This window comes from Anguilla anguilla, chromosome 4 (genome assembly GCF_013347855.1).
Source record: "Anguilla anguilla isolate fAngAng1 chromosome 4, fAngAng1.pri, whole genome shotgun sequence".
Taxonomy (NCBI): Eukaryota; Metazoa; Chordata; class Actinopteri; order Anguilliformes; family Anguillidae; genus Anguilla; species Anguilla anguilla.
The window spans coordinates 31,367,956-31,386,004 of record NC_049204.1 but is presented as its reverse complement, the minus strand read 5'-3'; the positions used below and the strand labels follow the sequence as shown (position 1 = coordinate 31,386,004).

General features: G+C 38.7%; 1 protein-coding gene across 9 annotated transcripts; it reads right to left on the bottom strand.

Moving 5' to 3' along the window:
• Positions 1 to 1,186: 1,186 nt before the first annotated feature.
• Positions 1,187 to 17,406, bottom strand: LOC118226093 (pancreatic alpha-amylase-like). 9 transcript variants are annotated; one of them, XR_004764961.1, is made up of 15 exons: positions 17,258 to 17,406; positions 15,613 to 15,667; positions 15,392 to 15,418; positions 14,968 to 15,135; positions 14,475 to 14,621; positions 14,079 to 14,276; positions 12,890 to 13,120; positions 12,491 to 12,624; positions 10,991 to 11,113; positions 10,797 to 10,896; positions 10,516 to 10,637; positions 10,231 to 10,356; positions 9,559 to 9,773; positions 1,737 to 1,964; positions 1,187 to 1,616 (listed from the first exon to the last, which is right to left on the bottom strand). XR_004764961.1 is itself a non-coding variant. In XM_035415388.1 (14 exons), exons 3-13 carry the CDS (start codon positions 15,401 to 15,403, stop codon positions 9,584 to 9,586), a joined length of 1,551 nt encoding a protein of 516 aa, XP_035271279.1. In that variant the 5' UTR covers positions 15,404 to 15,418; positions 15,613 to 15,667; positions 17,258 to 17,406; the 3' UTR covers positions 1,187 to 1,964; positions 9,559 to 9,583. The 9 variants fall into 9 exon arrangements, 8 of the variants coding, with proteins under 8 accessions (XP_035271279.1, XP_035271281.1, XP_035271280.1 ...); XM_035415388.1 differs by having other exon boundaries at positions 1,187 to 1,964; XM_035415390.1 differs by having other exon boundaries at positions 1,187 to 1,959.
• Positions 17,407 to 18,049: the final 643 nt, after the last annotated feature.

The following is an 18,049-nucleotide window of genomic DNA, read 5'->3' as shown; positions in this document are numbered from 1 at the left end:
AACACAGTAATCTGATTTGCAAGCAAGAACATTGAAGTATACTGTTAAAATACATGTGGGGTAAAAAAAAAGCACAAACGTAGTCCTTTTAAAAAAAAATACAATGCCGTCCGGGAGTAATTCAATTAATTCCCTTACTAATTACGTTACTTTTGGTGTCCTTCTACAGCTATTTAAGCCATATGTGTCAACTGGTATGTGCTGTGTAACACTGGTGGAAAGTCAGCATGTGGGTGGAGGGCTTTCAGGGGATGAACATAAGATTCTCCTGTACACATTCATTTGGAAATGAAGCTGCAATTCTTCCTGTTGTTGCTGCCAAACAGATTCATGGGAACTAAGAGACCTTGGTTCTTCAACCTTTTTAGTGGCCAACAGCAGTTTAAGTAAACACAACCCCAACTTGGAAAAAAAGATTGATTAAAATTATGTGCTCTCCTACTGCTTCCCAAACCCGTGCGGTTATTTGTTTCAATACTGCCCTCCAGTGGAGCAGAGATGCCAAACTGGACAATCTTCTGTGGACTGAACACATATTGCCATTTCTCCCCTTGCCACAATATTTGTGAATTTATTCCAAGGAAATAACAAATCTGCCTCCAGCCTCCAGTGATTCAGAAATTTCAGAAAATTGAACAGACTAAGAGGAAATAAAGATGGAGCCGGTTCTGAGCAAGAGAACCGGCTCCAAAATGTCAATATTTTCCAAGGTTTGCATTATTGGCCTTGAATTAATTTTGTGAACATGTTATGAAGATAACTATATAATGGTGTGTGTGTGTGTGTAGACATATATATGTGTTTCAAAATTCATTGCAAAGAGGTGTGTGCAAAGGGGTTGCAGGGTTTAACAATTCAAAGGCATAATAAAACAAGTAATTTAAAGCTGTTATTCATTGCAATTAGCAAATGGGATTATGAAACACTGACATGAATATTCTTTTATCGCAATACATTCACACTATTGGCACAAAGTAATGGCTTACACCAAGAAAAAAATGTCTTCCACAACTGTCAGTTGCATGTTCTCTGTCCCTTTGAAAATTTTGGCCATAACGGAAATACGGAAAGGTTGTGTTGTTTTCAATATGACATAATACTGCATGGATAATGTTTTTGTGTTAAATACCACAATATTGACTGGAGTAACATATATAACATATTAAAGAATGATAGTTCAGGCAAATTTCTTGGTTGCAATTTAATCATTTGATCATTTTAAATGTGTATGTAACGAGTAGTACAGTCCATCGGTGTGCTGGAATCCAGATTTATGATGGGCATGATGAAATATACACCCCGATCGGGACACTGTTGACAACTGGGTCAAAAGGTATCAGCAAAAATGACAGGTCTAAAACCCTGCCCAGCTACAGTGACATGCTGGCTTATAATCAGTAGGTACAGCTTTCACTGCAGTTCAGGACGGAGTGACGAAGTGTGGGTAAATAATTTAGCAGGTGCAATATGTTCAGTCAGTTCTCCAAAATGGCTGCCGCGTAGTGTGGTTGTTAGGAGTCATCAAATGTTGGCGGAAATGTCAGGCAACTCCTTCTCAGTGCCACATCATACTCTCAATTACCCAGGTCTAAGACAGTCATTTTCCCTTTTCCTTTCTTTAAAAAAAAAAAGAAAGAAAAAAAAGATGTTTTATTGTTTTTCAGCTTTTCATCAGGGCTGAGTTGCCATGACAACAAAGTGGAATGTCATGCTGGATTTCACCTTTGCTGTCTCACCTCATATGGCGTTCCCTCCTCAGCGCAAACACGCGGGACGCGGCTCCCATACGGATGTCTGATTTCACACAGTCTGTGGGACTGACCTTGGAAACTGTCCCTCCTGAGGTTTGAGGGAGTGTTAATTTACAGTCTGCTCCTTGCGCTGTCCCACGGCCCAAATGGTGGGTGCCATAGCTGCACTCAGGTGAAACCGATGTTACTCCGCGATGAAAGGAAAGGGCTGTCCTCAAAGTAGGGAAAAAAAGAAAAAAAACTCTGAAGTGTTCCATGCATTATTTCTTTCTTATACACAGGACCTGCAGGCTTATATTAAATGTACTTCACTGAATAGTAATTCTCGTAATTCAATGAGATAATCACAGGAGACTTGTGAGTTCATGTTGCCCTTATCATCGATGTATGTAGCTGGATATTTATGGAAGTAATTCAGGTTTAGTGACTTGCTCATAAGCACAACAGCTAACCTGGAAATTGAACGCATAACCCTAAGTCTGGTCCCTCAACACTTGCTAATTGTTTTAAGACTGGGTCTTTAACACAAACCCACATTGAACAAGACAGCCCCAGTTACCCTGTGACTAAAAAAAACACAAAGTGGAGCACTGTACCACACAGACACAGCCAGAGAAAGTGATCCATATTTCCTACAGGCTTGTCTTATTTTTAATTACACTGCAGACAATCTTTCCAATTCAAAACTCATGGTTACCAAGTGAAAACGGATTACAGTTTAACGGGTGCCCAGATGTTTTTGTGTGTGGATGCTCTGAGGTGTCGTCACCAGCGATTGGCAGAATGAATACAAATGCGCTCTTAAAAGAAATGAGTTTGGACTCACATATGGGTATTGTGGACACTGTCAGTCCTCCAGACAATACCATTCAATCCATTTGGGTATGACTGACAATAATGGAGACCTCTGTCAAGGCTGACAGCTATATTATTCACTCTGACAAGTGTGTTTAAATGAATTGAAGGGAGAGAGTCATAGATCAAACAGCCTGTAATCCAAGTGTGCCACCATAATCCCCACTCTCTCTGCAGTGATGGACAGGTTCATTATCATTATCAAGAGGCAAGGTTCTTGCACAAAGCAAACGCTGTAGGAACATAAGCTAAATTATATTGATTCCGGAGAGACTAATTTTGTCATAAGATGATCCTTTTGAATTGAATGTCATGGCTAAGTAAAAACAGGAATAAAAATAGAAGGATTGTACGTGTATCATATTCAGGCTATACACACTTTTTAAGACCTTGCTGAAATTGAAATTGCCTTTTCGGGAACAGCCTCTATAAGTATGTAAAGAAAAATCATATTGGGCTATTAATTTGCAGGACAGATTGCAATGCAATACATCAACTTTGTAAAAGAAAGTGATCTACAAAACAAAATATTATAGTTTATGCTCATTTGTGACATGCTACCCTTTAACAAACTGTGTTTTTAAAAATAATTACATGATCAAGAAGACACCAAATTCTGTGCCAGCTCATGTATTTTGTTGGAATAAATTTCTGTCATAAACTTGGTATAGATACGGGAAATCCATTAAGTGCTATCTGGAGCCTTTAGGCACATAAATTGGTGTTAGGATTCATTAAACTGGATAGCCCCTATGGATTTTCCATGTTTCATAAGTTAGAATCAGGCCCGTGTTTCTGACAGGTCATTACTGCATATCAAGCCAGGATAGACTGCAGGGAGTGCATTGGCACTGTGATATGCCATGGTCTTCTCATCCAGCAGGTTACAAAAGAAATGGAAGTGATGCTCCCTTCCCTATGTGACAAGAATCCCATTGATGAAATCCCCACCCTTCACCAACCACCAAGAAATCTTTGTCTTCCTTTTCGCATGAAATACATTGCTTACAGTCTACACAGGCAAACAGACAAGTTTAGCTTCCTTGTAGTGTTCAAAAAGCGTAAAAGTCAACGCACTGGCCATAGCCAGCAGCTCATGAATGTATCCACTCCCCACAGGATCTGGTTGTTTGTCAGTTCTCATATGGCCGAATCAAATCCATAATCAAATATTGTTATTTACAAGAGAGGAGAGGACCTGGAAACAGCAATGATAATGAATGCACAAATACTCAGTGGATCAATGCAACTTCTGTGTGGATTGATAATAAAATCTGACAGTCAGCTGGCTGGTCACAACATTTGACTGAGAAAAATAGGGAGGTGCCAGGGTAGACATGGAGACAGTATTGATCTACTCCTCTGTTTAAACAAAACTCTATAAAGCAATTGACAGAGGTAGCTGCTGACCAAGGAAAAGGTTTTCATGTCCATATCTTAAGCAAACACACATCATACACTGGACCCAGGAACACTTTAGAAAGAAAAAAGGAGTGGATCAGCATGTTTGAATGGTGTCAATGTGGTGCCATAAGTATTGACTTCAAAAAATGTTTTGAGTTGGCAGTAAATCAGGTGATAACAAAACAATGGGATTTATGTAAACGTGAAATATAACGCTCATGCAGGTAATATTAATAAAGGGTTTTTTAAACAAGATTTAAACCTGGATCATTCTAAATCTTTCCATTATTTGAAGGTGATAAGCTCTGGGTTTAACCATGGTCATCTCAGGAATAGTTTCTGGTTCTTGTTAATCATCATGACAGGATGAGTTACTTCGAATCAAAACTGAACTTAACTTCAAAAAACCAAACTATTTGAACTGAAAAGCAAGATGGTACATTTGTAAATATCTCAGATAATGAGTGAATGTTTGGACGAATGTGGTAATAAAGAAGTAAATCGTGAGACTTCTTGTGGAACACGTCGTCGAACAATCAAGAATCCTATTTGTCCTTTCAAAATTTGAGGGTGTCAGGCCGCTTCTCTGATCAGATGAGACGGTTCAATGTCAGATCATTTTGAAAGCTCCCTGTAATTGTTCTTTATTTAAAGATTAATTCTTTACACTGCGGGTAGTCTTATGTGACTCGTCTGAAATTAACTCTGCCATGATGAGAAAACATTGGGGATTATATCAACTTAGGCAATTGCCTATTAGCTCATAGTTGATTACATGCTGTGCTGCAGGGTTTACTTGTCTTATTGATTCCTCAATAATATTTAGAGGACAGAAATCCCTTGGTGCACTTTCCAGCTTGGCAGTCACAATACAAATTTGTTGAAGCCGTGATCTGTTGTTCCATTTTTTTCTAAATCTGCTTCAGGAGTAATGGCATTCGGCTCTAATGGCATTCGAAAGTTAGGAATGGCTTTGTATGCCATTCCTAGGATTTAATTGTATTCCACCTTTTGAGCTATAGAAACAGATTCGGTCTATTGCAGTGTATAGGTTATTCTCTCGCAAAAATGCCTACACCATTTAATGGTGGCGTATGTCATTTCTACTGTAAAAAAAGGGGAAAAAAAGGGGAAAAAAAATTCACTAGATGGAACCCGCTTAGGAAAATCGCACGCTTATCATGCCTCCAACACACATTTGTAGCCATAGCTGTAATAGTTTTCCCCAGCTCTTTATGCACTGATCCATTTAAACATCTGCTACGCATGTGAACAAGACACGGCAAACAATTTACACTAGCATATTTCATTGCTCGACTGCCATTTCTTTTGATAAAGGTAGAGTAAAAAAAAAATAATTTGAAAAAGGTGAATCCTACATGGAGTCAAACGTTGATAAATTCTCACTATAATTACTACAGCTTTAATGCGAACCCGCTGCAGACAGCCAATCTGCTCCACAGCACCTGCATTATCTGATGTTTTGTAATGGAATACCTTTCTCTGTCCTGCTTTGTACATGCAGGTCAGTGGTGCGCTTTCAATTAGTATGGGAAATACAGTCCTTCCCTACCACCTGCAGGTTGTCTGCCCCCTCATTGGCATGCGGAGGAGCTATAATCTAAGGAAGCTGCCCATGAAAAATACTCTGTTCCATGTGGAGAAAATGAGTGGAGATTAAGAGGTGTATTATACAGCGTATCTTTTTTCTATTTATAAGGAGGGAAACAATATTTAGCATGTTTGGCATTTAGGGACGTAGCTAATTGAATGGGCATAATTAGACTGCAATTGATAACAATAGTTTAGCAATTAAACACTTCCACACACAAACCCAAACTGAAATTTACATTTCTTAAATGAAACCTAAATGAAAACTTGAGCTTTAAGACACCTTGATTGTACATTAGCAGATACTAGCAAGCAAATATATGACCATCTCCCCACAGGTAAATGTATCTGTTCACTTCCTACTTCAAAAGATTGTGCTATTAAACTGCATTGAGCCATTAGACACCTTACTAGTGGCAGCAATTAAGAAAATAACTGCAAGTACATGTAGACCAATTCCCCACAGGTAAATTTATCTGACCACGTATTACTTCAAATCATCCTGTTATTGTAGTTATTCAATCCTCATTTTTGGTTGATCAGACTGATAAAGATTTTATTGGTCAACACATTCTTCCCTGGTTGACACTATACGTCCCCATGATGTTACTGAGCTGATCAAAATTTAATGCAATGAGCAAAATATTGGATAAATATTTTCTGTGGGCCTGACTCATTTTAATCTGGACATTCTTCTTAAAGATCACACACTTACTTGCCTACAAGTTATGGGAAATGATTGACTTACTTAAACTGGTAGCTAAAATAGTTTGCCAACCTAACAAATAACACGGTATTGTACAGTATGTTTTCTGGTCAATACTAGTACACTGGTTGTGCAGTCAGCTTGCCATGCTGACAATAATCATACAGGTTTATAAAAAACATGTTTCTTTAATGAAAATGATTGAATAACATTGTTTTCTACACCAATTATAAAACAATATTTTATTCTGTATTCTTACGTTTGCTGAAAAAATGATATAACATGATTTTCAAGTCATATTAAAATACTGGTGATAAGAGTGCTTTCAATACTTAATTTCTTTTTTTTTTTTGGTTAAATGAACAATTAACATTCATTCCAATCTCAAATTATTAAATGTTTTCAATGTCAATGACTTGCAGACTTTATTATTCAAACTGTTCATGAAAACAATTAAAATTATGCTCAGTTCACATTCCTGATGTATTCACCAGGGGAAAACTACATTCTGCTGGTAGGTACTGGGGCCTCGCAATAAAATTCTTCCAGTGTCACTATAACACTGTTTGGCATGCAGTGGCGGTCTTGTGTATTAATAACAGAGAAGCTCCCAGGGATGGCACATAAAGGCTAATGCCCACAGCAAGGCAGTATGAGACCCAGACTGAAACCAGGACACCGGCAGCATAATGGGTATGGAATGGGGCTTGCAATTCCAAGGCCGTAGGTTTGGTCCCCAGGTGGGACAATGTCATTGTACCCTTGAGCAATGTATTTCACAGAAATTTGGTATATATCAAGCAGTAGAAATGGATTGTATGCAAAAGAATGTATTCCCTGTATGTCACTCTGGGTAAGAGTGTCTGCTAAATGCTGCGTTTAACTGCATTCAACAGACACGACTTGCATTTAAGGAAGGTAACTGCCAAAGTGAATTCCAATAAGGGAAACTGTAAGGAAACTGACTGCAATACAAATAAGGCTGGGATTTAATATCAGTATAATATACAGAATAGATTTGGAAGGGGTCTGGTATTTTTGGCCATTGTGTTTTATTACATACACAAGGATAAATGCACATGCTCATCCCACAATAATAAGGTTTGCCGGCACTGCACATTGTTACGTGCATCAGTCATATGAAGCATAGGATGCCATCCTTCAAATTCCTATCACTAATTATTATTCATGATTGGTGGTGGTGAAGCACCACTTCTGCTTCTGTCATGTCTTCTTGTTTTTCATGTCTTGTGTCATTAGAATTCTGGTCTGTTGGGAAACTGATCCTCATTCCGGTCAATCCTTGATGCTGTAGAATTCTAGGCCACTATCTTTAGGCTAAACTGGCCTTGCATTAACATACCACTATTTATTCTAGGCTACCAAGGCTTATAGCCGTAAGCGTAGTTCACAAAAATGTCACACTCATGTCAGAATATGGTATCACAGCCTACACGAGTTGCAATTATAATCTTGCAGCAGACATAGATTCTTTGTAGGCCAAAGCAAGTTGCAAATTTAAGTGTAGCTGACAAGATAAGACTGCATAGTGCATTTTCTCCTGCGAGCATCATGCATTTGTATTCTTAATTTTCACACTCTCTTTTTTAATTGTTTTGGTTTGGAACCATTGTCGTGTAATACATGGTGAACTTAACTTAGTGCTTGTATTTTCAACAATGCCTCATATTTCCTTGTTGACATCGTCCATTGCTTTGAATGTAGTGCATGGGAGAGACATTATGGCTTATGGCCAAAATGTTTTGCAATCTTAGATGTAGATTTCAAAGCTGTAGCCTAGCTTTGTCTATTTATATGTCTTTTATTTGTAGGAATAGCTAAATTGTTTATCAAAATCCATAGCCTACTAGTCTACTAAAGCCTGATAATTACTAGAAAGGAGATGGATAGCTGTCGGGTACTTATACACTTATTCCTATCTAGGTGTTCTGTGTGAAGCAAAGCTGGAAAAAATGCCTTTAAACAGGTCTGATGCTGTAAAATAGGCTTTAGGCATCAAAAAAGTACTCAAGTAATGACAAATACGAATGGCACTCATAGAGATGTCTACAGCAGCATGTGATAGGGCAAAGCGTTGGGTAAAATCTGAAAGTGATGGGTGCCATCTTGTGGAGCTAGATGGGTCATTTGGTATATTTCTGATCTGGCATGAATGAATAGGGCAGATTTTAGCGACATCTTGGTATGTTGCAAAAACACCCGGAGAATTTACAGATTTATCTCTCTTGTAAATCAGGCTAGTTTTCCCTTTTGTAGACTCGCTCGTCCTCAAAATCACTTTCCTGAGGTGACTGCAAAAGCTCCAACTTCTTGTGGATAATCTCAGCTTTTGGAGAATGAATTTTTGGATGCTTCATTGGCGACAACATCTTCTTGATCTCCGTATTGTGTAGCCCTATTTGTGGTCATGAATTCAAAAAGTGTATCGCCCTCATGCAGTCAAAACGTGCAATGTTTATCCTGAACAGTGATGTCAGTACACATTAGTGATAAAAATGTTATCCTTGAACAATTTGAAAAACATTCTAGAATTCAGGTCCTTGGTCACCAGTAAACCAATGCGCAACATTTCATCCAAATCACAGCAGAACTGCTGGAGTCATGGCTGTTACAGACACACAGGTGATTGCAATACCCTCTCATGCTTGAGCCCCACCCCTCTTATAAACCTGCCACAATTAAGAGCAGGAAACAATTCCATGTACAAAGAAATAATATGCAAATTAGCATTTTCAAATTATTGTGTAGCTGTTTCGGAAGTTTATAAAAAGTTTTCAAAATTACTAAAATTAACTTAAGACAAGAGCAAGTCCTCAAAAAATATGACTACTTGTGTCTGCATGCTGACTGAAGTCCATTAACAGTTCTCTCATAACATCATAACCATCTACAAATAAATTATAATAGAAGAGAATAGCTATACATGTCATCTATGCTAATTCTATGCTAAGTATCTGTGCTAAGTATCAAACTAGCTCACAGTGACACGCAAAATTGTGTTCTGAATGGCCGCATGGAAACAAACTAGGTGCTAAATATGTCCCTATTTAATTTGCCTTCTATTGTCTGTTTCGGCATCAAGAATAAAACTCAGTTACAATACCAGAGCAGAGTTCTGTCATTTATGTAGGAGTGAACATCCTCGTGTGGAGTTTATGAGAAGCTTTTGAATCAGATAGAAAACGTATGGGAGGAGTTTGTGCCACTCACTTGCTGCCGTTGTTGGTTTTTGCATCTATAATTTAGAGTTCATGTGGATGGCAAAAAATGGGTCAGGGTCAGAGCACTTGATCCTGAAGTGTGCTTTTCCATCTTCCCCCACAGTGACCTGCTTCCCGGTACATCGCCCTCCCTCCTTCTGCCCAGAGATGACGTCACAGTACGTTCCACTAGCCAAGCCAGTATTCAGTATCTCGTCCAGGGTCCTGTAAATGACAGAGGTGCCCTTTGCAGTGGCTGTGGACTTAAGAGGCGGTTATGTCCTCTTTATATAGCTATTTACAGTGTTGTCTTGTTATGCAGAATCACGTAACTAGAAAGATAACAGACATTTAACATATCACCAATTCAAGGACTCCTCAAGTTCTTTTGAGGTCCCATTCACTCAGATTCAAGTACCGGTAAAAAATGTACAGTAGCCTAAATCACGGGTGTTGCATATTTTCAAACTGAATTCTGATTCAGGATGTGTTTTTAAGGACATACTTTATATAAACATGTTTACATAATCATGGACACAAAGCGTTTAAAGATGACAGCAAAATCCCTCTACAAATAAAAGAAATAAACAAATAAACATGTTAAAGTACCTCTAGCACAAGCTTCCACCAGCTGGAGTATATATGAGCTCATATATTACACAGTATGCATCAATATTCTTACCAGTCATCGTTGTTAATGACGATGAAGCCATGATTGCCACGCCCAAAAGCGATCTGATTGCTTCCATTATCCCACCAGTTACACAGCGGCTGACCATTGACAACATTCCGGAAAATTACCATGTTTCTTCACATGAAGGAAAAGAGCACAATTGCTTTATTGCTACATCTTATATACACTGAATTCACAAGAAGTAATGTTCGATGTACGACATATTATGTCATATAAATACAGTTTAGATGATTCAGTTTGTGTTAAGGATCTATAAGAACAGTATTTGCTCACCTGATCTGATGCCACCGGTGTTCACACACCCATCCATCTCCACATTCACCATCTGGAGTGATATGAACAGGCTTTGTGGACCCATCAGGAAAACTTGGAGGTCCCATCCAATCATTCTGATCCTGCGGAATATAACTAGTGTCCTTTAGAAGGTTTCTCACAAATCATAGTTACACACAGTATCTTGTGTACATGCAAATTATCAGCATGTTAATTTGTATATCATTTTATGTGAAGAAAACAGTATGAGATAATAAGGGACATTTTGCAAAACAACCAACTTTTCCATCAACGATTTGGCGATTCCAGCGATAACTTGACATCACCCTAGTCATCCCGTAAGGGTGGGCCAGCATGAAGCCCATAGCTAATCTGTACAACCTGTACAGAAACGGAGACAAAAAATGGTGATGGCCTGTCTTATCAACCGATTGAAATGTATAGCAGGACAATCTTTCATGGGGACAAAGGGTACCTGGGTTCCCAGAAGGTGAGGATGGATGTGCCCCCTGCCCCATGTCCTCTCTGGTTGTCATGGTTGTCCAAAAACACAAGAGCTTTCTCTGATGCCATCAATCCACAGTCTTCACCCCAGTTCCTGGAACAACATTGGTGTCAAATTTCAGATAAAAAACTACAATAAACGATTCAAAAAAGAAAGAATACATTTTACACACACACACACACACACACACATACAGATGGGTGACAAATTAAATGTGCCTTGGCATAGATTCTACAAGTCTTGAACTCTACTGGAGGGATGAAACACAATTCTTCCAAAAGATATTCCCTTATTTGGTGATGATGGTGGTAGAGAGCACTGCCTAACACATCGGTCCAAAATCTCACAAAGGCGTTCAGTTGGGTTGAGATCTGGTGACTGTGAAGGCCATAGCATATGATTCACATCATTTTCATACTCATCAAACCATTCAGTGACCCCGCATGCCCTGTGGATGGGGGCATTGTCATCCTGGAAGAGACCACACCCATCAGGATAGAAATGTTTCATCACAGGATAAAGGCGATCACTCAGAATAACTTTCTACTGATTTGCAGTCACCCTTCCCAATAAGTGGACCCAAACCATGCCAGAAAAATGCCCCCCCCACTGTATAACAGAGCCACTGGATCCCCTCACTGTAGGCGTCAAGCATTCAGGCCTGTTCCATTCTCTTGGTGTACACCAAACATGCTCTTGCCCACTTGTCGAGAATATGGTGAAAGATGACGTATCTGACCACATCATTTTTTCCACATCTCTGTAGACCAGTGCCTATGGTTTTTGCACCACTGAACTCTCAAATGTGCATTCGTCTTTGTAATGAGGGGTTTATGCACTGCACCCCTACTATAATATCCCTCAATCACCTAAGAAGAGTTGCTCCTCTGTTTTTCCTTGCATATCGCACTAATGCACGAGCATCAGTCATCGAATGTCTGCTTTCCACCACAATTTCCGACCTTATTTACCGATGTCTTTCCCACAGATCTAAATGCAGATTAGTCACTTCAGTCACTGTTCCTAGCCAGTTAAGCAGTCTTTGTGACTGAAGCTCCTGCTATTCGTGCCCCAATAATGAACCCTCTTTCAAAGTCACTTACGTCTTTTCCTCTTGCCATCTTGATCCAAAATCAAGTTCAACTGGACATGCTCAGCATTTTTAAACATGCCAGAGTGAGATAGAATGTTAATTACATAATTGTATCATGCAGCAGACCTGTATGGAAGCATCGGAATTTGTTGTATCTCATTTATTCAGGTTTTTCCTTTAATTTGTCACCCATCTGTGTGTATATATACATATATATAAATATATATATATATATATATATATATATATATATATATATACAGCAGTAAACTTTTGTGTCTCCCAGATTAATGCTGACTTTCTATCTTTTCCACAGGTATGTTAATATTGCATGAGTATTAATATTTAAAGAGATTTGGTGCATTTCAACACATTACTTGAGATCTGACAGCTTTTCGCCATTCCATTTGCGGATGACTGTGCCCAGTCTGGCACCATACTTAAACTCTGTTACACGGCCCATCTCATCGTATTCAGAGGCTTTTATTGGTTCCCCACCAAGGTCAATCACCTGTAATTAAAAGAACAAATAAAATCAACAACCATTGGTAAATGTGCTGTCCCACTCCCCACGTTACATTGGCATTTAGAGGCATAATATGGAATTCAATTGTTCCCTAGTCACTAATTAGAACCCTCTTTCACCGAGCAGTTGTTTCAGATATTAGATTAAAGACAATTTAAAACTTTAATTTCCTTTGTGTCTTTGAGTAAGTGAACAACAAGCAGTCTGATTCAATTCTGATCTTGCTGCAGAAATGAAAATTAAAACAAACCTCTTGATAAATGAAAGGCTTAGAACCAGCTGGGAACCACGTGGTGTTAAGATTATGAAGTCTGCTGTAAATTACGTGCAAATCTTCTGGCCAAATGTGCTTGCAGGCATCCACCCGGAATCCAGCCACACCCAGGTCTATCAGTGCATTCATGTATTCGGCCACCTTTTGGCGAACGTGTTCCCGCCTATGGGCCAGGTCAAGAAGGCCTAGCAGGCGACAGTCACGCACCTGTTGACGTGAACATACATGAAGACAGCCATTATGGGATGAAATATGACACTGTGACTACACATAGTAATTACAAGTAAATACCTTTCCATATCAAATGTGTGCATTTCAGGTTTTAGCTATAATGCTCCAGGAGATAGAACTGTCATCAATGATCTGTATTGGATCTTGTCTTTTTTCCCTACCATTATTACAGATTCTCCGCTTTGATACTATCTAGTAAGCTGGTATATCAACAATTTAGTCATTTTCATTGGTTGCACCCACTGCTCTATTTTGCACTCTGTTGTGTTCTTTCTGTTCTACTTATCTCTTGTTACATAAAACTTGAATGACTCATTGATGACTCATCAGTTGGAAGATTTATCTGAAACACCCCCAGTGCTGGAAACAGGGTTTCAACCACATTTGACTCTTTGCTCACAGTAAGATAGGAACTGTTCCAATATGCCCCCAATACCCTCATTGGCTGACTCTCTTCACCATAAGTGCACTGCCTGCCATATTGAGTTATGCTCTGATACCGTAGGAGGTGAACTGAGCGAGTCATTATGCCCTCAATTGCCCCCTTCCAGAGAACTGAAAATCTGCAGCGAGTTAACCAAATAGATGGCCACATAACACTTTGCATTGTACTCATTTTAATCACTTTCCTTCTTAAATGTTAAAAATGTGTCAAGAGTAATGTTTGACATTACCTCATGAAAATAGTTGTGTCTACACAACTAGTTAAAGAACACTCTACACTAGCTACAGATAGTTGGCTTGCTATCATGTTAGCTACTCAGCTATACAGATAAATTATCAATGACAATTTTGCTTGATAGCCATGAATACAAATTTTTGCAGGAGTTAATGATAAAGTAAATATGATCTACTTTTGTGTAAATAAATAGCCAATTAAAAAAACCTTATTTTTGTAGGTACTTTTGGTACTGCTGCTATTTTCCCATCACACCTGATAAATGTCTTGGTAGTTCTCAATATTTCCACTCCGAGTTCTGCATTTTTGGTCATTAAAATCCTGCGCAGAGAAGGGAACAGATGGGAACTCCTCTTTGCTGGCATTGAAATATGAGCCACAGGTTGAGTGCCTACCCTCCCCACCTTCGGATGAACACATGTGATTGATAACTGCATCCACATAGATATTCACCTGAAAGAACAATGCACGTTACTTCCAGACAAGACTGAGATCCCACTATTTCAGTGAAAAGTATTTCAGCACATGAATTCACACAACTATTTTGAAATGTTTTAAAATCAAAAGTTTTAGAATTGCAGAAAAAAAGGTACAAGTCTCATTAAAGTTTTAAAATATGAATAGCTGAATGGTGCTGGATTTGGGCATCACCCCGACGGCATTGCATCTAGTGATCATGTCCCTCAGCTCTTGTTCCGTTCCAGATCGGGAGCACAGATTGTGGCTGACTGGCTGATATCTCTCCCACCAGGGCCGCCAAGGTTTGGTGACAACAATGTTTTCACTGGGAGGGGAAATCTAGCAAAACACACACACAAACCCAAGCTAGAATATAATAATTATAGAGTGCACACAACCCTCAAATTTCAGCAATCATCCTGTTTACAGTTTCTGAGAAAGCTGAGAAAAAATTGAATTGCCAGCTTAATGAAATATCTTGATGCAGACAGGGTACTTTCCCTCTTATGCAAGATACATTGCTGTTCTATAAATTATGCGGGCATATGATCCGTTCATAGTATCGCTGCAATCCTGACATAGCCTATACAATTAACTTGCTGCATTCTTCATTTCCTTCTGAGCAATGCACCAAACACACACACACACACACGTGTCGTCTCCAATTATGCATTAAGGAACATACCTGAACCCCGCCATAACCATTAGGTGCCAAGTACCGCTCACATTCCTGAGCAACATCAGCCCAACGCCATTCAAACAAGTGGACTATTGATGTTCTGCCACGTTTCATCTGACAGTGATGTTGAGCAAGGCCTAGCCCAAGAGCCACTGCCAGTAAGCACACCTTCGTCTGCCATTGGGGAAAAAAGTGAAAATAATGCAAGTGGCTCTCGAATATACAGACTACCAAAAGAGATAAGCTGTTGGCCATTATAAATCAGAGAGGAGGTACATGTTTAATAAATGGTTACCTTCACATATTTTTTTCCAATTTAATAACTCAGTAGAGTTCATGATTAAATGCCATGTATACACCTAAATAAACCTAAATCCATATGTACACAGCTTGTTTGCCTTCAAATTGATTTATTCAAATTGATACTCACCTTCATTTTCATATGAGTGCTGAAGGCCTTCAGGCAAAAGAAAAAATATATAAAGTTAAATACTGTAAAACTGCTACCAACATAACATAAGGGTGTGAATTAATTTTTCACAACAGAGCACAGCAACAAAAACAAAGTGCTACATTTTTTCACTCCAGCGGCAGCCAGAGTAAGAGTTCCAGGCCTCAAACGCAATTCAGGGAGCAAGAGGCTTAAATTACCTTTCAGCGAGAGGAGGGAGTTGCTCTACCTTGAAGACCCTAGCCCAGATCAAACCTGCAGCAAAAAGCAACAGACTTGATGAATGCAAGCTCTGACACTGTCCTTTCTCATTTCTCTCACTCACACACTGTCTCATGCTCAAACACAAAGAAAATCTATGGCACTATAATTTGAAAATATAAAGTGGAATTAACATTATAGTAGTAGTAGTAGTAGAAGCAGTAGTATAATACAGTGACACTTTATTATTAATATTCACTTGCCATTTGATTCATTTATGTTTAAGTGTTCAGCAGAAGCACTCGCAATTAAATCAGCATTTTAGCCCAAAGCTAAATTTCTACATAACGGCCTGGCTGCAGTATAGTTTGGGTCAGAGGTAAATGCAAACTCCAAATAAATGCGAGTGAGTTAGCCACATGCCTACTTTCTCTCACATTCAACCTACAGATGGTGAAAACCCAAATACAACACACCGAAGAACCTTGTTCAAGGTGGCATACAAGATGAAAGGGGAATAAAAGAAGAAACACGTATAAGCAAAAATCCTATCAACAAACTTAATGAGTGCTTAATCAACTTGGGTCATCAGGCAGATCCTAAGTCTGTATTTGTAGTCATTGAGAGATGTACTTTTTCAATGTGAATATAATTATTCCATAAATATGATCCTCTGTACCTGATAGAAAACTGACACAGTGTAGTGCAGAAGATTTGGAGGTTGTTTGTATTCCCAGTGTTGTAAATGTGTACATGAGAATTCAGCTGAAAAAAGTTTTTTAAAAGGCAAGGGGAGGAAATCTGGGCAGTCTGATAAATATTGATGTTTAATAGGAAGGATCTTAGGTTTATTAAACAACAGGTTGAAAAGTGGCTAGTCTTACAAATCTTTTCTGTACTCTGTATATTACATTACATTAATTACAGGCATTTGGCAGACGCTCTTATCCAGAGCGACGTACAACAAAGAGAGTGGTGGTAGGCCTACTGTATATGTGGAAGCCCAGACAATATTACAATAGGTGAGGTATTGATACATCTAACTATAGTGCAATGTCAGTAGACGGGACTGATGAACCAATTTGCTGATCTTGCGGATAATACCAATGTATTTTATTGCAAATATGATGAACATGGTCTTTCCAGTTGAGTTTTTCATCAGTTATAATGCAGAGGAATCTAGTTGAGGACACTTGTTTAATTGTACTATTGTTGATGAAAAGACTGGTATTTGTTTTACAGTATTTATTCGTTTTTGTTGTGAAAATGATGAAATAAGGGGTTTTTCCATTTAGAGACAGTTTGTTTAGTTTAAACCATTTGGATATATTAACTGAGCCAGTGTCACTGCACTACTTCTTCTATATGGCCTTATAAATTATGGTTACCTAGAACTCGGAAGAGCAAGTGAACATCATGTCATACTTGGATAACACGTTTGAAATTGAATAGTTCAAGATGCAACTAGGTACGCTTCTCATTTGCATGTGGCGGTTTATTGAATTATAGTTAAACATTCCGGAGCGTACGTACGTACCGTCTATCAAATGGTAGGCTACTGCATTGCTATGCAATGCTTCGTGTTTGTTGTGGCTTATGATGCCTGGTTTCTGCGTGTGGATATATCGAATAATGTCGATTTACCTGCTCAACCACCAATAAACGGGTTGCATGTACCGTTTTCGGTGCGGCGATGACCAAATTCTGTTCGCGCTTGAAAGCTCATCCGAAACGGAAGCAATTTTCAACACTCTCTGGCCGTAACTTCCTTCCGTTCAGTGTGTCAATATGTGTGACGTCATTGACCAGCTGTGTCGACCATCTTGGTGGTGGCTACTCCTGAAAAATAAGCCAAAAGACACAGAACTGTGCCAGAAGGTTTTTGTATCACCAAAATATATGGATGCTTTCCAAATATTATTTTAATTATTCGTTTATTCGGTTTTTTTTCATTAGTAGAGTTTTATCATGATATTCACAAATTAATTGTGGCTTAGCTTGCCCATCCACTCCCCAAAATACAAGAGGTAAACAACAAAATAAATAAAACAAAAATGCCATAAAATAAAACAACAATAAAGAAAATAAGGGGAAAAAAACATAAGTGTTGCATTCTTTGTATACTATCTGAATCCCATCTCATACAAGGGCAAGAGCGATGCCAAGAGGGATATAATCCACCATACGTTTAGCCTACATTGGAATGCTTTTTGTTTGCTTCCACTTTGATGGACACTAACCTTTTGATAAAGTTTGTGTTATTTCTGAAGGGAGGTAGTCCAAGAGAGGACTCCAGATCTTGAAATGAGTTCCCATTGCCTCTAGGAGGCAGAACGCTAAAAATATGCCTGTGCCAAAGTGTTGCAGTTTTGGTGGACTATCTTTTACCCAGTTCAAGAGAATGCATTTACAAGAAAGAAGCAAAAATTTGTTTTA

Bases quoted from the DNA above. Each gene is read 5' to 3' on its own strand.
- LOC118226093 (XM_035415388.1), bottom strand. The intron at 14,622-14,967 runs GTATGTTCCTTA...GTGTTTTGCTAG, and splicing joins ATGGTTATGGCGGGGTTCAG to ATTTCCCCTCCCAGTGAAAA. The intron at 11,114-12,490 runs GTAATGTGTTGA...ATGTTGTTCCAG, and splicing joins GAAAAGCTGTCAGATCTCAA to GAACTGGGGTGAAGACTGTG.